At 47.7% G+C, this 21940-nt stretch overlaps 2 protein-coding genes and 1 long non-coding RNA gene across 9 annotated transcripts in view; 2 read left to right on the top strand and 1 right to left on the bottom strand.

Moving 5' to 3' along the window:
- Nucleotides 1-7679, top strand: part of LAMB4 (laminin subunit beta 4) — a 52206-nt gene extending 44527 nt beyond the window's left edge. Inside the window, exons 30-35 of the mRNA XM_026095364.2 lie at nucleotides 1213-1357; nucleotides 3168-3375; nucleotides 4018-4156; nucleotides 4398-4574; nucleotides 5598-5751; nucleotides 7319-7679. Coding sequence (XP_025951149.2) covers nucleotides 1213-1357; nucleotides 3168-3375; nucleotides 4018-4156; nucleotides 4398-4574; nucleotides 5598-5751; nucleotides 7319-7458 — 963 coding nt within the window. The 3' untranslated portion in view covers nucleotides 7459-7679. The remainder of the gene's footprint in view (nucleotides 1-1212; nucleotides 1358-3167; nucleotides 3376-4017; nucleotides 4157-4397; nucleotides 4575-5597; nucleotides 5752-7318) is intronic.
- Nucleotides 162-14267, bottom strand: LOC112980487 (uncharacterized). 6 transcript variants are annotated; one of them, XR_010387562.1, is made up of 6 exons: nucleotides 13096-13256; nucleotides 11427-11575; nucleotides 10869-11059; nucleotides 3874-10699; nucleotides 3397-3746; nucleotides 162-669 (listed from the first exon to the last, which is right to left on the bottom strand). It is a non-coding gene; the product is annotated as an uncharacterized LOC112980487 (long non-coding RNA). The 6 variants fall into 6 exon arrangements; XR_010387563.1 differs by having other exon boundaries at nucleotides 3397-3477; XR_010387566.1 differs by lacking the exon at nucleotides 13096-13256 and adding an exon at nucleotides 13792-14267 and having other exon boundaries at nucleotides 3397-10699.
- The window catches only part of LAMB1 (laminin subunit beta 1), a 43703-nt gene continuing 34735 nt past the window's right edge, over nucleotides 12973-21940 (top strand). The window contains exons 1-6 of one of the 2 annotated variants that reach the window (XM_064505781.1): nucleotides 12973-13111; nucleotides 13251-13420; nucleotides 15880-16015; nucleotides 18142-18215; nucleotides 20809-20997; nucleotides 21109-21172. In XM_064505781.1, coding sequence (XP_064361851.1) covers nucleotides 13075-13111; nucleotides 13251-13420; nucleotides 15880-16015; nucleotides 18142-18215; nucleotides 20809-20997; nucleotides 21109-21172 — 670 coding nt within the window. In that variant the 5' untranslated portion in view covers nucleotides 12973-13074. Of the gene's footprint in view, nucleotides 13112-13250; nucleotides 13421-14279; nucleotides 14524-15879; nucleotides 16016-18141; nucleotides 18216-20808; nucleotides 20998-21108; nucleotides 21173-21940 lie in introns of those variants that run through there. The other variant, XM_026095352.2, reaches the window with a different exon arrangement.

The following is a 21940-nucleotide window of genomic DNA, read 5'->3' as shown; positions in this document are numbered from 1 at the left end:
ATTTCAATCCAAAGTTTTTCTGCCCCTAACCCGTTGATGTTTAGAAGTGCATCAAGTAATCAGCTGCTCCCCTTTGCTTCACAGTAGCAGTGGAAGTAATTCAGGCGAAGTGTGGCCAACGCAACATGTGCAAAGGAAACAAAACAGACAAATCCCAAAGCAACAGTAAAGACAGTTTGTTCTCATTAACAATCAGAGATGATGTTTGTTACAATTATGGGCAAAACCACATTTTCCAACAGAAATGTAATTCTGCTGTGACTTTGTTCTGTCCCTCCAGGGTGCCTGGGCATCCACTGCCTCCTTCTAAAATACACATGCCACAGCATTACAGCTAACGGGTTTAGAAATGAGCAATCGGGGCACATGCCTGGGCTCCAGGCCGTGCAGAGATAACGGCAAAAGGCGGGTGCCACTCTTGGAGGTGGCAGCGGGAGGCTGCCAGGCCACTGCCTTTGGCCCTCACAAGCCTTGGGCCAGCTCTGCTGCTGGCAGGGGTGTGTGGAGGCAGACGGGTGAGGACCGGTGAATGTGCAGGAAGTGTTTTGAGATGTTTCAGAAATAAAAACATCATTGTTGTTCTTGTTGCACAGGGAAACCATGAATCTCTTCCTTCCACAGGCCGCAGAGAAGGAGTACTTGTGCATTTCCCTAAAGCAAAGCGTAGCCCTGAACAAAGCAAAATGCTGTTAGAATTTGATAATTAAACTAAAGCTCTCAGTTAAATGATCAGGAATACAAACTGAATGGCAAAATGCAGCTTTGAACACAACTGTTAAACCCTACCTTTCTTACTTTTTTCCCCTTAAGTATAATTTTAACAGTAATTCCAACATGAAAAGGCAAATGAAATTATGTGCCTTTTCCTCGACTGAATCTGCTCACTCACACAGTGCAAAACTGCAATAGAAAATAGCTGCCAGCACCTTCCTTTAGAAATAGAAGGGGTTGTGGCTTAGCAGTATTTGCAGAGAGCAAAAAAATGCTTGATTTAGGCTTTGCTCTGAAGCCAGAAGAAGACCATGATGTAACAACTTCTGGAGTTCCCCAAAGTGGTCTTCTACTAAGCTGCTTCCAAAGCCACAACTGTTGGAATCAAGTGATTCCGCCTGAGAATCGTATCAAAATTATTTTAGTGTCAGAGCTCAACTTGCCAAGCAATGGTATGTAATCTCCAGAGACAGGGGCTGCTATTTCTAAAAATATTTCCAGGTTGAAAGCATCAGAAAAATGTCAGAAGACACCAAGTTGAAAGGCTCACAATTAAATGGGGAACTAGAGAGAGCTAAGAATCAAATTGGAGTTGACCAGGAGATCACTAAGGAGTTCATCAGAAAAGTAAAAGTCTTCTTATTAGGTAAATATGCAAAAAAATTCTTTCTGATTCATTTTTCTTTGATATATTCCAGTATAATATAGCATGATACACAGCCAGAAGAGGATTTTGCTATATACCTATCTGATTTCTTGTCTACCCCCTGATCCGAGAAATCTTTTTCAATTCCTTTTCTGTAGTGTTTCTTTCTCCCAGATGACAATATTTTGTATGAATTTTCCCATAGATCTGTTGTGTCATCTTTTGTTCATTTCCTTAATTTGAAACATGCAAGTAATTCCCTCAGTTCCTGGTTTGTCTGAATAAAGTGCTACTGATGTAATTTCATATAGTATATAATGTCCAGGCATGTCCAATACATCCTCAAATTGTTATTCCATCCCCTTCCTCCAGACCCATAAATAGAGGCTCTCAGTAGGGAGCGTGGGAATTGGGATACAAAGTGACATACTGCTCCATCTTCTCCATAAAGCTGTAACTTGAGGAATCAAAAGATTCCAGCAGAACTTTGGCTCTCATTAAAAACAACAAAACAACCATACATACCTAAAACTTTTTCCACTCTTGTGAAAAAAGTTGTTAAGAGATGGACCCTAAGCTTTCTTTTAAGAAATATGCATAAAAGGAGTGTTAAAAGTGTCAAATGTGTTAGTATTTTTCTAATCTCTTAAATATAGCTGATCTCATAATTTTGTAAGGATTGCATGTTGGCAGTCCTTCGGTATTCATACCTCCACATCCAAACAGCAGTGAGGGAGCGAGGGCTGAGTATAGAGGATTTCCTCTGTTCAGGAACATTTAAGTTATTTTATTGATTTTGGAGGAAAACATCCATTTAAGGCCTTAAGATTCTCAGATTTTATTTGGTAGCAATTGCCAAATTCATCTTTGGCTTTTCTTTTGTGTTTCTTAGTATAAATATAGCATTTACTTTCTAACAATTCTAAAACACTTATGCATGAATTTTTGCTTTGTAAATTAAAATTTATGAACTGTAGCAGCTAAGATGCTTACAGATATATTAAATCTACTATACTGTACCTCGATATATATCTAAAGGAAATAACTCTCAGGAAGGTACTGCTGTTTGGCCTGTAGATGTCTATTATTTAATTCTTGGTAAGTTGTTTTGCAGCATTAGTTCAAACATTTAGTATGTGTTTCAACTGCTTTATCACCCAAGGCCTTGTCTGCAAAGGGAAGTAGGTACAAGAAGTGGTGATGAGACTTTACAAGGCATTAACCCCTCTAGCTCGGTGTGCCTGTGCCACACTGAAATCATCTGTAAGGGGAGTTGTCAAAATATGGTTATTCTCCTGCAAATTCCCATCCTATCTCAGTCTGACCCAACTTTCTTATGTAGGTTAGCCTCTCTCATTAATCAGTGAAGGAACCACTTTTAAAATACTGTGCAACTCCAGGGAAGGGATTACACCCGCAGGCTGGCTTGGAAAGCTTCATTCACACCCCAGTCTCCTCGGCGCCGCTTTGATCTGAGGGCCGAGGGAGAAATGGGCTCTGACATATCTAGCTGTGCTGTGCGCTGATTTAAAACCTTCCATGGGTTCAGTTCTAAATCAGAATTTTAATAACCCAGTTCAAAGTAGGTTCAAATCCTTATTTTAGCCAGCTCTGACAACACTAATAGCAGTACCTGGAAACATAATATTAAATTACAAAATGTTAGAGAAAATTCTCTTACCCCCTTGCTGCGCTTGTCAGCTTTATTCTGCCACATATCTCAATGGGTAGACAACCATAATGATCATTTACATTTCACTGGGAAGAAGGATGTGTTTCAGAATACTCCTACGCTCTGTTTTTGTTAAAGATGAGAGTGCACCTCCAGAGGACATCGAGAAGGTGGCAAACTATGTTCTGCAAATAAACCTTCCCCTGACCGCGCAAGAGCTAACAAGCATGCTTGACAAAATCAGAAACGTTATGAACTACTGTGAGAAGTACAAAATGAACATGAATAAGAGAAACAGAAAAATGGAAGAAGCTCAGAAGCTACTGGTGAAGGCAAAGCAAGCCGAGTGAGTAGAATATTCTCTTACTGATGTGATAAATCCAGCTGAAATTGCACCATGCACAGTAAGGCTGCTCCATATCCCAGGCAGTTAAGTATCCTAATAACACTGGAAAGAAAGTTCAGATTACAGCAGATTTCATATTGCCATTTCCGCAAGGGCCTCTCCAGCAGTAATGAGCCATGACCACTCGAGCCGCACGGAGCTGACGTGCTATGAAAGGTTACAGGTCCTGTGAGCTCTTGGCTCCTCAGCTGCTGAACTCACCAAGCAGGGTGCAAGAAGCCAAAGCAGCTACTTACTTTCACGTGGGACCTGGTGGATCATTGTATCTGGTTCACTGGGAGGTTTAAATAGGGATGATAAAGAACCAAGAACTGGGGAGGAAGAAAATATGTTCACCTCTTATGTGAGCTTTCCATAATAGCAGCAGGCAGGTAGCCTGCAGCCTCAAACCTCACCATTAAAACATTAGCTAATATATTCACACATAGGATCCCTTACTGATGTTTTGCTTTGCCAGTTGCTGAACCGCCATTTCTCGTGGATGGTGTTTGGACTCAAGGGAACATTTCTACATGTGAGCGTGGGTGGATTTGAAATGTCTTCTTTCTTCAGTTGCCACAGTTTTTTTTTTTTTTTCTTTAGCAAAGCAGCAAAAGCTCTTCCACCTGTAAATGAAATTAATAATATACTAAAAAATGTTGTGAACTCCCAAGGACACTCCAAAGGCACTTTGATAAAGTTAAATGAAGAGATACAAGAAATCAGAACACAGATCTCACAGGTATCTTGCTGTACATCTTTTAATTTACTTACTACAACATTTTAGAAAAAGGTCTCAAAGTTTCCCCAATGTAAATGTAAAATAAACAAAACCAGAATGTGGCTCACTTATGACATCAATTCCATAGCATTTAAGGGGCTCCTCTAGTTATCAGCTGACATTAATCTCTCCTTCATTGCTAAGCTCTGCAAGTTGGATGGACATGGCATAAAAACCACAGCTTCCAATTGTTCTGTTTTAGGCTGAAAAGCAAGTGAACAAGACAAGTGATGAACTAAATGACTTCTCAGCAAAGCAATCGGAGATGGAAGATGAGCTTGCCACGTTGCAGATGAAAATGATGGAGAATAGGAATCAAGCTACAAATGCAAAAGCAGGGGCAGAAGCAGCAAACAAGCAAGCTCAGAATATCAATAATGTAAGCCGTTCTGTCAGATATTAAAGGAAAATAAATATTCCTTATATGTTTGATGGTACTTTTTTGATTCAGAAGTGTAATTGTGTTATCCTGTTCTCCTCAAAACAGTGTTAAAGTTTTCAATATGCCACCCAGTGTAAAATCCCCCAGGTTAAGAATCATTTCTTTTTTATTTTAAGGTATCTAACAAATAACAATTCTGTTAGCTTAAATGAAAGAAAACACAGACATTTGTCTGGCTACTCTATGACATTTTTCCTTGCACTGTGTATAAGACTCATAGTCACCATGGGCACCAATAAACACAACAGAACAAATCACAAAAACAGATATTAAATATGTGATGGAAGCAGTCTGGCCATTAATTTAATGCCATTCTCCTTCAGAGAAAACTGCTGTAGGAGTTGCACGGAGTTTTTGGTTGGCTGGGTGCTTTTTAATAGCTCCGGTTTTTGAGAAGGCATTGAGGCAGCTAGAAATTTGCTAGCATGCTGCGTGAGGAGAACCAGGCTCCTGCAGCTCGAAAGGCAGAGCATGACTAAGCTTCCAGGTTATAAGAAATCCAGTAGAAATCCAAACTGCAGCCTCCACAGCAACCTATATCAGCATGGGTGGAGTCAGCCAGTAAATATTATTACTGCCAAAAATGTAAAACAAGTTATGTTATAGCTAATTTATTAAACTTGAATTAAGTCTCATGGCAAAAATAAAATTTACAGAAAAGCTGTCTCAAAAGAAGTAAAAACAGCATAAGCCTTGAAAAGCTTAAATGATGTTTCCTTTACATCCTCACCCCCTCTATGCTTTGGATTGCTCAACTGGCAGTTTGCTTTAATTGAATTCTGTCGTGAAGCTTTGTTCAGTGTGTGCTCATTACAGATTTTGTTTAAGATTTCGGAGAATGAGAGATTGAAAGTTGGTTCAAATAGGATATGCAACAAAGTAGAAAATTTTCCTTCAGTATGCCAGATTAATTGTAAGATGCTAGATGTTCTTAAACTAAGTAATGGATTTTTGTTACAGGAATTTGCTGACATCAAAAGAAAGTACACCATTCTTCAAGAGAAGCTAAAAGCCAAAGGACCTTCAAAAGTAACATTAGAGAAAGTGAAACAGCTGAAAGAAGAAGCAGAAAAACTGGCTGAAGAGACTGAAAAAAAAATCAAAAGAATAACAGGTGGTGTTCTCACTTCCATAGCAAGCAGTGAAAATTGTGAAAGTCATGTATTAAACTGGAAGTTTTGCCTACAGCCACTAACAGACTAGGTCCTTCTGAAATCAGCTTTAAAACAATTCAAGTGGTGGAAACCCCTGCTTGAATCTACCTGAGCAGTTTAAAAGTAGCTAAATTGATCTGGCTTATGTACATTTTTGGATATAAATTGGTTGCTATAAGAAGAGTTTAAAAAGTGCCCACACAAGGATTCGCAGTGATTTAATTCTGGCAATTTAAGAATGGGAAAAGTACAAAACTTGCTTAACTCATCTAAGGCTTTTAGAAATGGACTCTGGAAAACTTAGCTGCAGATTTAGCTGGGAGCTTTGATTTACGTACTTGCTTTGGGCGTTCGGACCTTAAATCATTCCCCTGTTCTGTCTGTTCTCACATTATCTGAGCGATGACTCATGCTAATAGAGACCTGCAGGGTAGCCTTTCTTCATCAGTCTATCCTTGTTCCCTTTTAGACATATCTCTGAGCAACAGCAGAAAAAACAGGTGTAAATATTAGCTTGTTTGAACAAGTAGAGAAACATCCATGTCCCACAGTGGGCAGCAGAGCAGAGCTCAGATACGTGCCCCAGGCACATCACTCCACAGTCTAGTATCTTCGCCCACACTCACCTCCTTGGAGATTTCAGCTCATATTCATAGGACCTGCTGAGCTATGGCACAGGGGGACAAGGGTCTACAGGGTAGGAGAGATCATGGCTCCTGCGGCAGTAGCTGCACGGCTCCTTCAACACAGCCAGACGGGAAGGTTCAGACAGTCAAGAAGGCGGCACGAGCCAACTTCCACAACGTCTCCTGTAATTGCACACAGGGGACCTAATTCTGCCTGTAGGGAAGGTCTGGGTTTTTCCACAGAACATCCTTGGGCCTAGGATCCTACCAGACTCAGCATCTGAAATTACTGCATCATTTAAACAGAGCTGAAACAGAAATGCTATTCTGGAAGGAAATTCTTCAGGACAGGATCTCAGGATCTGCTCATTTTGAGCAGATACCTTGAGAAGAACCATTAAGAGCATCCCAGCCATTCCAAATGCCCAGATGATAAGTGCATTGGGAACATAAGCCATGAATAATGTGGTTTTGACTCATTATCTGTATGCTTTCATTCGTGTAGCTTCACAGGGACCAGTAGAATTCTCTCTGTAAGAGAGGGGGGACCTAAACCTATTATGCCCAAATTAATGCCCAAACAGGCTTTACATTCCTCAATGGACACACTGTTCCTCTGGGTTTTTCCACTTAAACCAAATGCTTAAGAGCTCTGTGTCCTGGCCCATCACAGTTGATGGACAAAAGCATATGCTGAGAAATGAACTGCTCTAAGACTGTCACGTTTCTCTCAAAATCCAGAAGCCAGACTTTTCCCTTCAGTTTTGAATACACATATAACATTCCCCATTGGAAATGGGCTTATCGCTTCTAAAACTGATTGGAAAAAAATGCTGTTGAACCCTGGATTTTACTTACACAACAAATATGTTCACCATTACATGTCACTTTACTCTTACAGATTTGGAGAAGAAGCTCCAGGACCTGAATCAAACCAAACAAGACAAGGCAGAGCAACTCAGACAACTAGAGGAACAAGTGATAGCCATTAAAAATGAAATCACTGAGCAGGAAAGCAAGTATGCAACATGCAAAAGTTAGGGTCTGAGCAGACCAGCATGTCAAGTGAACCTGAAGTCTCCATGTTTACCACCTCCTGAACTTCCCAGCATGGAGTGGCTGTCCTCTGTAAACACATCTGAAGGTGCATGCAGTACTTTGGCATAGGGAACAATGTAACTTCCTCTTGGTTTTTAGTCCAGTTGAGTTGATATGGAAATAGGAAATACCTTCTAATAAAACATCTGTTTGACTAATCAGGATGCAGTCTTCGAGGGAACTCTAAAATATACTTCTGTACACAGTCTAGGGGGCTGGAAATGCACAAAGAGGGTATCTCATACAGCTACAGGTAATGGTCTCAAGGATGAACTCCCAACAAACCTATAATCTATTGACACCCTATGTCTTACTGTTGAACCCTTCAATAACTGGACATGCGGCTGTGCCACCACCATGCCTGTTCGGTGATGGTGACACAGGACTGCATGGAGATGGGGCGGGTTGATGCACAGCGAAGGGCTGTGTGCTTCTGTCGACATCCCCACTGACAGCCAGCGTTGTCTCCAGGGTACCGTCCTTTCTCCACCCCCTTCACTTTTGCTGAGGCAGAGCAGGGAAAGGTTTATCAGTAACCCCGGACCAGGTGGGGGGTGCCCGCTGGGTTCACTGAAAACACATCTCCATGCATCGCTGGGAGAGGGGCAAAGAGAAGCAAATTCTCCAGTGCCCACTGGATGGCAGTGCACGGATGTTTAACACCGAAACCAATTTTGAGATCGTTTCTTTGTCAGCACACCTTTCCAAGTGGTAGTTTTGGGTGCTTTGGCCAAAAATCTCATTTAGTTTAATTTATTTAACCCACATGAAAATAAAAGAAATAGCACTTTACAATGTCACACATTAAAGCTGTCACAGCCATTAGCAGGGTATGCCTGATTCTCCAGCTGTTCTGCACAGAGCAATTCTTCCCAGGAGACATTTTAAGCAGGCACCCCATTTGGGAGTAAGCTTTTGTAGTGCCTGATTGCATGGTACAAGGAATGCAATAGCAGGCCAACACACTGAGGGCTGCCTTGGCACACTTCTGTGCTTCCTAAACCCACAGTGCAAACGTTGATCCAAAGCGGGGGAGACTGCCTTAGCTCTAATTGGTCCGTAATTGAACTAGGTTTCTTAAAAGTACTACATTCATAATGAAAGCAGAATCTCAGCAGCACTAAATCAAGGCTTCAGAAATACGACTTTTTCTTTTGCGCATAAGGGGCTGCCCACATTTTCCATTAATGCAACCGATAACTTGAGAGTAACTGCAGCACTTATGTTTAAGCAGTAAGTCTAAAGAGCCACGAATTTTGAAAACCTGCTTCTCCAGCTCTTCCCTGCCTGCACACGTGCAGCACTTCACAGAAGTTGGGTTTCACACAGCAGTTTCTTGCAGTCATAAGGAACATGGGAACAGTCCTTAATTTTGTTTATAAGGCTTACTTTTCTTTTTTCAAGAAAGGAGACGAAGTTAACTAAATGCTAGAAAAGGGCTAAGATTTTAAAAAGACTAAAGGGAGGTAGACCCCAGCTTCAAAATCCCAGCTGTGGTATTTCGCCATATTCCTGCACAAAGCTGAACAGATTAACACTGGCTTTTCCTCAGTGAAAATCAGTCGTAGAACTCTTGCCTTGACTGTCCCACAGACATGGGGTGAACGTCCCCGTCCATTAGGTACGTTACCAGTTTCCAGGAGGAACCCAGCACTACCCAGCACTCGCAGCAGCAAGTTCAGCACGGCCCCCACCGCGTCTAAAATGCGGTGTTCTCCGCAGCTACATGTCCAAATGCCAGGAGCATGTGTCAAACAGTGCTTATCTAAAAGCAAGCATTGTTTCAATCCCGGGGGAGATAAAACCTCCCTACTTATCACTCCGTGTTTATGGGAGCTGAAGTAGCATTCATATGCAGTGGGGGGCTTGCTGGGGAATCACTGGCCTAGATGAGATTTCAGAGATATCCCCACAATTCAAACCAGCTGTGCTCCAGGGCAATGCGCAACGCGCATTACCCATATAATAGCTTCCATTGTGAAAATGATGGAACCAAATTATTACTTTGATATAATCTAGCAAAGACATCTGAATGCAAGTATGCACATAATTTGCGGTTTAGCTTTTTCTGAATTTTAGCACTTTAAAAAGATCATCTGTGAGGTGCAAGACTTCTTTATAAGTTACTAGACTGTTAACAAGGACAAGCATATGTTAGATTGATTCTGACAGAATTAAATAAAGCACCTCTGTTTTAGTCAGAGTACACAACTCATTAAGTTGCTCACACGCATCTCTACGTAATGCTACGGAAAGGGAACTCAGATTTTTTGCAGGGGTAAACGTGGGCTGCTACATTGTACCTGAAACAGGTATACTGAAGCTCTGATATAAAAATCCTAATTGACCACCTTCAAAAAACAAAATTACTTCCTTCAGAGCTCTAAAAATCTACATTCGTGAGAGGAAAGTTGAATATTTTCTTCCAAAAACCAACTGTTAGCTGAATTTGTCAGCGTGATAGTTGCCATATGGCTTTTGTCAAGCTGCACACATGGAAAGACTGTAAACATAAGGCAGTTAAACAGGCCTGGGCAGAGGAGATCTATCTATGGGAGGAAAGAAAAAACTCTGGAAGAAAAGAAGGAACGGGAAGAAGGAAGTCAGTAGGGAGTCCGTATCTCATACGTTCCCCCAAGCACAGTACGAGCGCATAAACCCGGCAGACCTGACAATATCAGTGGCTACAGGACACCAGCTCCATTCTGTGACAACTTCTGAGGTCTGAAAATATGCATCATTCCTCACTGGAAGTGGCACAAAAACTTTCGAAGTGTTTTTGCAGACCTGGTTTGTGTAAGAATGCTGTATCTGGATCAAAAATACCTATTTTAATCCTCCCCAGCTCTCTTTCTTGTGCTTGCAAGTGACTTCACAAAACTGTTTATTGAAAAAGTTATTGAAATCAGTATCTTTCGGTAGACTGTTTTGACTTCAACAACATTTAATCAAATGACAAATAACACTTAACCAAAAATATATATAATCGAAGATGTATGTAATCAAAAATGATCTCAGCTCTATTTGCTGGGCATTCAATCGCTGCGGTGTTACAGGAAAACGGAAGATATGTTGGGTTCCACCAAAGTCAAAGGCGGTTTTGGACTCCGATTCTTTGAGGAAGCTTCCAACCCACGCAAGGGAAATGCAGACACCCCCAGGCTGTAAAGCCACCTCACCAAACCTAGGGATAGGACACGACGCAAAATTCAACTTGCATCATTTGAAGAATCAATCAAGTTAAAATACCCCCGCTTGTTCTCAAAACGTCGTGGTATCTCACACGCGCTGCGGGGAGGGATGGACGCAGACGAGTTCATTGGGCCTCACTACCGACGTGCTGAGCATCTCACCTGGGTTTGGTTCCCCGCAGAGCGCGGCCACGATGATGCACCCAGCTCGCCACCGCTCACCGCTGCGACGCCTCGCGCCAGCGTGGCACACACCACCCTGCAACGCAAGCTGCCTCGGCAGCTAACCGCAGCAACGCGGACCTCGGGAGGGCAGATCGGGCCCTCTTCATAGGTAGTGCAGGGTATCCATTCTACGAGAGTACGAAACAGGAAAGTAAAGGTGGAGAAAATGTGGATAAAAGTTGGAAAATTGAAAAAACACAGGCATGAGACAGAAAAAATGCAGTGGAAACCATGCACCATCTGTCCTGGCACACTTGCATGTACCAGTGCTGCAGAATACTGCTGCCTTCCTCTCTTTTAGCGGTGGAGCTTTCTAACGACAGTACAGCAAAATGTTTTCTGTTGGCAGGACAAATATGTTTGTTATACTGGAGTATTGCTCTAAAAACAAAAGCCAGGCTGTGATTTATAAGACAGGGTTGTGAAGCTGAGTTACTTCTGTGACTCTGAAAGACCACGCATGTTGCAGAAGAGGTTTAGCGTAGCAATACCTGCCTTTTCAGCTAAAAGGGTCTAATTTCCCGGAAGCCTTTAACGAAGCAGAGCCACCAGCTCTTGGGTCGACATTCCCGGGCTGGGTTTCAGGCTTGGTGTTTAACCTCTAGGGCAAGCCGCTCGGTATCTCTATGTTTCTGCTTATCCATCTGTCAAATGAGAATGAACATATTTACCTACCTCGGGAGGCTTTTGTGAGACGGACAGACCGCGGCGCGGGTCACCCAGGGCCTGCAAACCATAAGGGCAAAGCGTTCCTGAAGGACACCGACCTGGCAGAGATTTACATACGGGCTTACATCTTACACGCGTGCAACAAAACTCGTGCGCACGCGCCGAGACACCCCGGTACGGATGTGCAAACCCGGGGCCGCGCTCCCCAAGGAGCCTCTGGACCGCCAGCCCACCGAAACCCTGCACTTTCGCCCTTGCGCCACCTTCTTCACGGTTTCCTGAGAGCAGCAGTCACAGCAGGAGGGCGACCGCTTTCATCTGCCAGGACGGCTCGCCAGCATTTATTTACTACTAAAACTTCCCCCCGGTCCCCAGCAAACTTTGTGGCCTAATGACTAAGCCCGGGTGGCCTCGCCGGGGCCCGAGGAATTCAGCGAGTAGGTCAGAAGAGCCGGAGGAGTCCGGACGCGACCGCCGGCCCCTCGCAGCCGCTCTCGCCCGCCCTTTCCCAGGGACCGAGGGCAGGAAGATGAACGAGCTCGCGCTAACACAACAAGCGGCTCGGCTCCCGCGGCAGCCTGTCTCGCTGCCACCGCCGGTCCCTGGGCAGGCTGCGGTGCCCCGCGCACGCAGCGCTGAGACCCAGCCTCGCCGCCCGGCTGGACCGCGTACGGGAAGCACGAACATCAACACACCGCGTTTGTGGGCTCATCCCTGGGGCAATGCAGTGGTGTGGGGAAACAGCTCCCTTCAGCTGCCATCGAGGCGGCCACGGCGCCCAGCGAGCGACGTTGGGGCAGGGATCGATGGCAGGCGGCTGGTTGCCACCGCTGCCCACCCTCCTGCCTGCCGCGGGGGTCAAACCCCCCGTTCTCGCGCTGTTCCCCTGCGCCGGCGAGGGAGGGGGACGACCCCCAGGCGAGCCCCCGGCCGCTGCCCAGACCCGCTGCCGAAGCCGGGGGGCAGGCGGCGCAGAGCCCCCGCACCAACCCCGGGGCCCGGCCGCGGGGACCCGGGGCGGGGGGCCGCAGCCCCTCTGCATCGCGCCCCGCGCCTGGCTTGGCCTGGAGCCCGGGATCGCGCAGCCCTCGGGGGCCTTCCCCGGCGCCCCCGGCCCGGGCCCGCCCGCCCCCGACGGCGCCCCAAGCGCCCCGCTGCCTCCCGGCGAGCGGGTCCGGGAGCCCGGGGCGGGGGGCCGGGCCGGGCCCGTCCGCCGTGCGGGGGCGGCGGGGAGGAGGAGGAGGAAGAGGAGGAGGAGGAGGAGGAGGAGGAGGGCCGGGGGCGCCGGGCGGCGCGGAGCCGCTCCCCGGCGCCCGGCTGCGGCGCCTGCGTGCAGCAGCCAGAGCTGCACTTTCGGCGGCGGCGCCGAGGGAGAGACCGGCGCTTCCGGAGCGGGGTCCCGCGCCGAGCCCAGCCGAGCCCGGCCGCGCCGAGCCCAGCCGCGCCGTCCCGTCCCGTCCCGTCCCGTCGCGCCATGGGCCGCCTCCGGCTGTACCTCTGCTGCTGCCTCGGTAAAGCCGCCCGGCCCCGCTGCGTCCCCGCGCCGTCGGGGCGAGCCCCTGGGCGGCCGCCGGGGGCGGCGGGCGGCTCCGCTGACCGCGCTCCCGCTTCCCCCCTTGTCTCCCCTTGCCTCCCTCCGCGGGCGCGCAGCGCTGAGCGCCGCCGCGGCGCAGGAGCCCGAGTACAGCTACGGCTGCGCCGAGGGCAGCTGCTACCCGGCCACCGGCGACCTGCTCATCGGCCGCGCCGCGCGGCTCTCCGCCTCCTCCACGTGCGGCCTCCGCCAGCCCGAGCCCTACTGCATCGTCAGCCACCTCCAGGTGAGCGCCCGCCGCGGCCCCGCCTGCCCCGACGGCGGCGCCCCGGGCCCGGGCCCGCCCGGCGCCGCAAGGGGCCCCGGCGGCGGCGGCGGCGGGGTCCGGAGTCACGTCGGGGGTCGGCAGGGCAGGGCGAGGGGGCACCGGGGCGCGGGGCGGCGGGGCTGCCCGGCGCTGCCGGACCCGTCCTGGCGCCGGCGGGCGGCCGCGGCGCTGCCCCCCCCGGCGGCGCTGCCCCCCCCGGCGGCGCTGCCCCCCCGGCGGCGCTGCACGGGGCCGCGCTGCGCGCCCGCCCCGCCGCCCCCCGACCCCGACCCCGCGGGGGCCGGAGCCTGCAGAGCCCCTCGGCCGCGGAGCTGGCGGGGGAAACGTGCCGCGGCGAGTCCGGTCCGCGCTCTTCCCAGACGTGTGCCGCGCCGTCTAGACTGCTTCCTGGCTCGGGGTGGGCTGCGGAGCGGGGCTAGCGCCGTGGCCGCTGCGCTGGTGATATAATTACATCTGTATGATCTCCGAGGGGAGGGATGCAAATAAAGTTGTGCAGTGCGTCTCGTGGAAAGCACGGAGGTTTTCACTCTGTGAGGTGAAAGAAGCTTATCTCCGAGAGGGAGCGGGCGGTGGGTAAGTATAAATATCGATTGTAAAGGGAGCTCCGTTAAAGTGAAACTAAAGGTGTAATCTCCGGCCGTGCTCGCTGCGCAGGCAACGGGACCGAATTCTGTCACTTCACGGGAGAAATGCTGCAAACGAGAGTGCTGCTTAACTAGCTATCGGATCGGCCCCACTCCTGGCCCGAGGTTGCCTCATCCCTCCCCCGCAGCACGCACACGTTTGTTTTACTGTCCCGCTCTTGCCTGCTTGCAGTACTGCTCGGTTCAACGAGGGGCCGAGTTTTGGAAGAACATTTTTGGCGTGTGTCAGCACTGATCCGGAGCAGGGCTTCTTTACCAGCGCTGGGATCTCCGTGGAACAAAGCGACAAAGGCCTGATTTCTGTTTTTGTCTCAAGCTGTTGAAGTGTCAGGGCGTTTCATAATGAAAAGCACCACTTGAGAAGCCCAAATGAGCCCTTATTCCCGATCTTGCAGCCAACATTTCTGTGTCTGTCTGGTATGTCCCTCTTATTTCCGTACCAGTGCAGAAATCCGTCAGACTGTGCGTGCAAACAGATGCCGAGCGTCCTCTTAGCGCCACGGGTTCGAACATGCTGAGCGCTTTGCAGGACTGGGTCTTTCGGGATTTGCTGGTGATTTTGGTGGGAGAAGGAGCAAGTCCTCGCGCGAGGCCGTTCCTGTTTGGGATGGCGTAAGGAGTCTGGAGGATGCAAGGGGGGACACGTCCGCAGTGGGTGCAGGTGCTGGTCCTCGGGAGTGGGGGCTGGTGGGTGCCAGCTGCCCAACTGGGAGGACTTGGCACGCGGCACGCCACCACCAAAGCCGAAATTGGTGAAATGGAAAGCGTGTGGCCCAGCCTGCCTGCTCGCACGCTCTCGCGTGGTGAAGCACCACGTTGGTGCCCCTAAGCCCGCCGGCGGGACGAGGCCGTCGTGGCATCGGGCAGCGATGGGCTGCTGGGGCTCCCCTCCTGCTCATCCCCAGCTCTCGCGGGCCGTCACCTCCGTCGCCCCCTCCAGCGTGTCAGATCGTGAGGGCTTTTGGGCAGGCACGGTGTTTTTGTTAGGTTTGCATCCTGCCTTGCAAAATTGGAATGGGTTGTTGGGGTTGTTGTAGGCACTACAACAACGTAAAAACAGTGTTGCTCATCGAAACAGTTGTGATGGATTTTTGTTCTTTTGGTGAAGAAGCATCCAGCTTTTCAAACAGGCACATGCCAGACTCGTACCTGACTTCTTTAATGGATGCATCTTGTCGTGACTGCAAACTGGGCTTACGTGCATAGCTGGAGAATCCAGTCCCAGGTGTAAGGATGCTGGATTCAGAGTAAAGATAATCCCGTGCTGACAGGACCCAGTCACTGCAGCACTGATGGGCCCTCGAGGGGCATTGAACCTCACTGGAGATATCTGTCATAGGGAGGACTTAATTTCCAAGCTAGCTCCAAAAAGCCAACATAATTTCACACAAATTCTTAAAGGTGCAATTTCATGCATGTGCATTTATACAGAGTCAAGTCAATGATCTTCCATAAATGTTGGCTTTGATTCTAAATTCTTTGACAGAATGTGTGTTGCTGAAAGAGATTTCCTGAAAGTGTAGTTTAGATAGAAAACATACTTCTCATAAAACTAAAGTTTATTGAATTCCTGGAATATTTTCCATCTGGCTTGCAATTTGCATTTAATTCAAAAAGGTAAATACACTTTATCGGTTAAAAAAAAAATACCTTTGATGCCTCTGGCAGGCAAAATGAGTGGAATGTGATATTGATGGAAAATACTCTTATCTGCAGGAAACAACTCTTGCCCTTTGGATAAAATAGGTAATGTTGATTATCTTATTGTTTCAGGAGGACAAAAAATGTTTCATATGTGACTCCGAGGATCCCTTCCATGATACTCTCAATCCTGATAGTCATCGCATTGAAAATGTGGTCACCACATTTGCTCCGAATCGCCTGAAGCTTTGGTGGCAGTCAGAAAATGGTACGCGATTAGTCTGGGAGCCCTTTCCAGGGCTGGGGCTTGTTTTGCCTTCTTTTGTTTCAGGCTACCGATGTGTCTGCCCTTATCTCAAGCCTGGTAATTACCGCTGCTGGGGGGATCCCGCTGTTAGCAGAGGTCTGAGTGAAGCTGGCTGCTTTTGTGCGTGCCGGAGCGGGAGCGCTCGCTTGTTTTGAACAGAGTCCCGTGAGCTCTCCAAGAGTGTTGGAAAGAGTTGTCCGAGCACTTTTAAACAAGCCTTTCCTGAAGAGAAAAGCCGTGTGCTGGCTCCAGCGTTGCTGTCGGTGCCGAGGGAGCGGGAGCATCTTCCAGGAGCAAATATCCCGGCAGCGCCACCAGAGCAGCTCTGCCTGGCGCCGGCGCGGGGACGCATGCGGACGTGGGTTTCGGCCGCCCGCTGCAGAGGGGCCCGAGGGACCGCGAGGCTTCGGCTTCGGCCCCCGGCCTCCCGCCCCCCGCCCCCGGCAGGAGCAAAGCCCCACCAGCCTCTCCCGCCGTGCAAGCTGCCGTCCCGCCGCCGGGTCCCCTCGTCCCGGCTCCTCTGCCGGACAATGAAGTGAGCACAAGAAACAAGTCTGCGAGTGAAAAAAAAAAAAGAAATCGCGTGTTATTTTGGTGGCTTTTTTTTTTTCAACCCTTTTTCTATCCTTTACTCCTCTGCTCCTTCTACTTTTATGCTTACACTTTTGGCATGCCAGGATATACAAAATAGGGAGTCTAGATTGTCTCAAACATTAATCCTACCTAAAACCCGTGAGATAGCTCTTAAAGCCAGATGGACAGGATGGGGTTTCTCTAAGTGTATTTGGCCGTAGCTATCTTGCCATATGTTAAAATAACATGGTAATGTTTGCAATGTTTCTGTTGCCCAATAAAGAAAGGTTTTTGCTAAATCCTTTTTAACCACTTAGATGAAGCTAGCAAGCCGCTTGTCTCCACTGATTCTCTTCTGGCTTTCCAAATAATTCATGTTTTTTGCAACAGGCTTGGCAGCATTCACACAGAAGTTCTTAACTCATAAGGTCACGAAAATGTCCTTCAACAATAAAAAACAAGTGATTCTTTCTGTCCAATTCATGTTTTCTTTCATTTAGGCATATAGCAGAAGGGAGCATTGCTGCATGTTCCATGGAAGTTATAGCTGTTTGAAAATTTAAGCCTTTTATTGGTTTATTCTTTTCATTTCTTACTCTTTGTCCCCTCTGTAAATATTATTTCATTTTTTTATGTATTTCTAACCACAATGTAATTCGTATCCAGCTGTTTTGAGAGGTCTTTTCGCATGACAAAATAACATTTCTAACTGTTTTTCTTCCTTTCCCTATGGAGTCCTTCATCGTATGTAGTCATACAGCATGGTTTGGAAAACCCCTTGCTTGTCACCACTCAGAGGAAGACTTTGGTGATGAGTGAGAAATGATCCATCGGTTTCTGCCGGGGTAAATTAGCACGGTTGTGCTCCCTTCCTCCGCTGATGCCCGTAGAGGTGGAGCCAGGTGTGAAGCAGAGCCGTGTCACCTCGTGCCACCAGCCAGAAAACTGTGACTTGCTCACAGGCAGGCGCTGATGTGATAGTTGGATTTGGAGTATTTCAAAAACAAGCTGCAAAGGAACTGTTACTGCCTTAGGAGGGACAGGAGAGTCCAGAGCCGGTGAAGAAAGATGGGAAATGCTCCCAAATGGCGAAATGTAGGGTGTCAGGACTGCAGACACTCGTGGATCTGCTGCTCAGAGAAGAGCTGCAGTGCGGGGGGACGGTCTGGGGTCACCAGTGAGGTCTGCCCTCCTGCATCCTCAGGGTTACCAGCCGCCGAGCGTAAGGGCGCTTTTGGTCTTGTGCTTGGGGTGTGAAGTGTTTGCTGCAGACGAGGGGCGCGATTATCCCATGTGTGGTACAGCCTTCAGCAGGTCCTCGGTTCTCCCAGCAACCTCCGGAGCAGGTCCTCCCCAGCCACTCCTTAGTGCTCTTTCAGCACTAACCCATATATCGCTGTAGTACCGCGGAGCCGAACGACAAGGGAAAGGGTCTGTCACCAGAGCAAAGAGCTCCTGGGGAAATTTTGGGGTAGAGACTGACGGGTGTCCTTGTTTTCTTTTCTCTGCCCCAGGTCTGGAAAACGTGACTATCCAGCTGAACCTGGAGGCTGAATTTCATTTCACTCATCTCATTATGACCTTCAAGGTAAGGAAGCCGTAGCAGGTCCCAGACCTCCAGGGGAGCGCTGGCTAGGGCCCCCTTCGCCACGCCTGGGCGTCGTGAGCCGCCTCACGGGTTCCCTCCTTCCTCGGACTAACAAAGATGTGTAGGATAAGACACTGTAAAATCCCCATATGAAGAAACAGACTTAAAAAGGTTCATCTTAAAATACCGTTGGCATGCAGGGGAGGTGCATAGGGACTTCTAGGTTCACATTTTTATTAGGTACTCTGGATGCATAGATAATGCCGCCTTTGGATAAACTCAAACCTCCTAAAACACAAGGAGATGACAGCTCTCTTCTGTCATTCATGTCCATTTGATATTTGGGCTTTGGGCTTTGTTTGAGCTATTTTCCTTGAATTTTAGAGCTGTCAACCACTAACTGCTGTCAAAGTCGCATAGGAAGGGTGAGTTGTGATTTGTGTTTAAACTTCCAAGTGTGAGAGGCTGCAGAAGAAATTGCACCAAAGCTGGATTTTACACTGTTTCTCTCTGTAGTGTTTGTGTTTTAGAAGATGATTAGCAAAATCATATGGTAGCAAGGATTTTTCCTTAAAAAAAAAATTGGCCTTGGTATCAGTTTTCTTTTGGCAAATGGAAAGGTCTTCAGGAAGAGCAAACATCTGTACACAAAGTGGCTTTGTTTCTGTTCAGACAGATGTCTTGGGAGGGCAGATCATCTCCCGTGCGTCCTAAATCACGGCAAGCGCTCATGGCAACCTTCGGCTGAGGCTGCAGGGACTGCGCTTCTGCAGGCCCCAATGCCCACGCTTCGCCCGTGAACAGTTTGGTCTTGTTGGCTTTTGAGGAGAGCCGCTGGCTTTCTGCTGCCTTGGCGTCTTGGGTGTCTCCCCCTGCCCAGCTCCGCTCCGGCCGCGCGTGGTGGCTGCGGGGGGACGGTGTCCTCTCCTGCCGCCCCAGGCAGGGACCGCTCCACTGCGGGGAGCAGCAGACACAGGGACGGGGACCGTGGCGCGCGGGTGCAGTGGGCACGCAAGCGCGGGTGCTGGCTGGACCTACCATGGCCCCAAGGTGTGCACGGGGCTGGCGGCTCGGCCGGTCGGCAGGCAGATGCACCGAGCGTGGAGGGCTCAGCAGACTATTCCCGCGTGAAACCCGCCGTGGAAGGTGCAGATGTTACATGTGCGTGTTTTTGCTGGTGTCAGGGTTTCCAAATTGAACGTGGGTGGCAAGCGTGACCGTCTGAAACGGGGCCAGGGAGGGGGTGATGGATGGGGATGTGGATTAGCTTGGGGCAGGGAGGACGCGGCTGGCCGAGGAGGCGAGCGCGGGAGGGATTCGGCCCACGCCGGGGCCGTCGGGGCTGGCAGGGGCAGGACTGCGGGGCGCCGTGGGGAAGCTTGCTGGGGAAGGACGGTTTTAATGATGATTTGTTGACTACGTCTGTGGGATTTACAGTTCAGCTGCCTCAGCTCTGAGTTGCTATGTTTTTTCTTTGTAAATTATAAGATGTTTGTAAGATGTCTTCAGCCAGAAAGCAGAAAAAAACCTTTCCTTCCAACTGTGACAGAAATGTTTTTGTGCTCGGCTCTTTGAGGGTCCTGTCTGAAAGCATAAAACTGATGAAGAAGCTGTCGTTGGCATTACCCAGTTGGTGCAAGACGGGTGTTATATTGATATTTGCATTTTGAAATGCACTTTATAAGTTGAAACATCAAGATCATTGTAGGATTTTTAAATTAAAGGAAAGGGATTAAAAATCTTTTAAAAAAATCTCAATACCTAACTCTTCTTGAGTTGAATACATGTAGCTAAGAAGGAAGGTGGTTTGTTTAAAGCAAATGGAGCCTGCCAGAGTTTGGTCAAAGCCAGCTCATGTAGGGTCGCTGGGACGCATGGGAGCCAAATGTAGTAGTACTGAATGAGCTGAACGTCTGGGTCTCCTTCAAGAGGAAGGCTTTCCTTAGTGCCACACAGAGGACAACTTTTAGGGCATGGCAAAAGGTAGTGTGGACAGACAGAGAGGGCTGGACATTAAGCCTTTTCTGTGCATCCCAGAGAACTTGCTCAGCAAGAGTTTCCGAGAAAATCAGCAAGGCCTGAACATAGGTCCCCGGCTCTGCCCAGGCCTCCCAGTTGGGCAGGAGATGGGACCCATCAGGTCTCCACCAGCTCCAAATGCGGGAGATGAAGCGAGTTACAGCAACCCAGGCGGCTGCATTTCTTTCTACAAACAGTAGAAAATGTCATTTTGTCTCCCTAATGCCCTACTTCAACCTGCAATTTTGAAAAGGCATTTTGAATCTGAGAAACTTAGAAATTTGCTTGTTGGTTATAGGCGTATTTAGTGGCTTGTTCATTGGAAAACTAAATGCCGTCTTTTTAAAGATAGACTGGTTTGATGTGGGTTATTTCAAAGAAGGTGATGATCTGCCTCTGAGCGGGAGGTAGAATATCAGTAGTAAAGGATAAAAGGCCAAATATTGGAAATATTCAGTGCAGAGAGGGAGAAAGCTTAAAGTCCAGGCATGAATTGCTCATACTTATAGGTGCTGAACATAAATGCAAGTGGTAATGAACAGAAAACAATCTCTTCTGATTTTCTTGTTGTTAGACATTCCGTCCTGCTGCGATGCTAATAGAAAGATCATCTGATTTTGGGAAAACATGGCAAATATATAGGTATTTTGCATATGACTGTGAGAGCTCATTTCCTGGAATTTCAACTGGACCCATGAAGAAAGTGGATGATATAATTTGTGACTCGCGGTACTCTGACATTGAACCTTCAACTGAGGGAGAGGTTAGAGTGTTTTTTTCTATTTATTTATTTTTCATATAGACTTTCCTCCATAGAAATTCAGATTCTCATATTTTTAAAGCTGAATCTTTCATTGTACTGTTTTTCTTCCAGGTAATATATCGTGTTTTAGATCCTGCTTTTAGAATTGAAGATCCATACAGTCCAAGGATTCAAAGTACGTATGCAGTTACCTTCCAGTCTCATTTGAAAGCATTTCTGTGTTTATTTACTTACTGTTAAAAAGCTAATAAGCCAAAGAGTCGTTCATTAACCTGGAAAATAATTTTGAAATCAGATTAATACATTTGTGGTATGGCTTTTCTTCCTGACTCAGATAGTGATCTCCTGGGAAGATAAGGAACAGTGCTGTCAACTCTAGTGATTGTTCTTACACATATCATTGTATTTGGTCCTTTTCTTCATTGATCAGGCAGTTATTGTGATCCCCTAATTGAGCGATATTCATAAAACAAAGAGATAGAACTACAAATATATTTATATCATTTTGCATTTCTTGCTGAAATCAAAGTTTTTATGTTTTATTATGTAGAATATCTAAGTCATGACTTTTAAATGATTGCTGTTGGTATTACTGAGTCCACACGGATCTGACTGTGAAACAAAAATGAACACAACAGTCGTTTACAGTCATTACAGTGAAGGAATGCAGACGTGCAGCTGCATTGCTCTAGCGCGGCTAAAGGAGAACAGAACCTTCATTAGGCATTTGGCTTGAGTAGGAACTGCAGAGTTTGGCCTTAAACTTGACCTCTGATTTCATTTTCATTCTTAGTTTCAGTTAGCGTCCTTCAGTGTCAAGTTAACTGGAGCAGAAATAGAAGAGTATCTGCTAGTGGCTATATCGGTTGCATGTTTTTTAACCAGAGTTTTAAAGGAGAAACTTTGATACTCTGCTTTCATTGGCTTGAAGTGCTACTTCAAG

Source organism: Dromaius novaehollandiae, chromosome 1 (genome assembly GCF_036370855.1).
Source record: "Dromaius novaehollandiae isolate bDroNov1 chromosome 1, bDroNov1.hap1, whole genome shotgun sequence".
In the NCBI taxonomy this organism is placed as follows: Eukaryota; Metazoa; Chordata; class Aves; order Casuariiformes; family Dromaiidae; genus Dromaius; species Dromaius novaehollandiae.
Note: the sequence above shows the minus strand (reverse complement) of the source record. Positions and strands in the feature narration are given on the sequence as shown.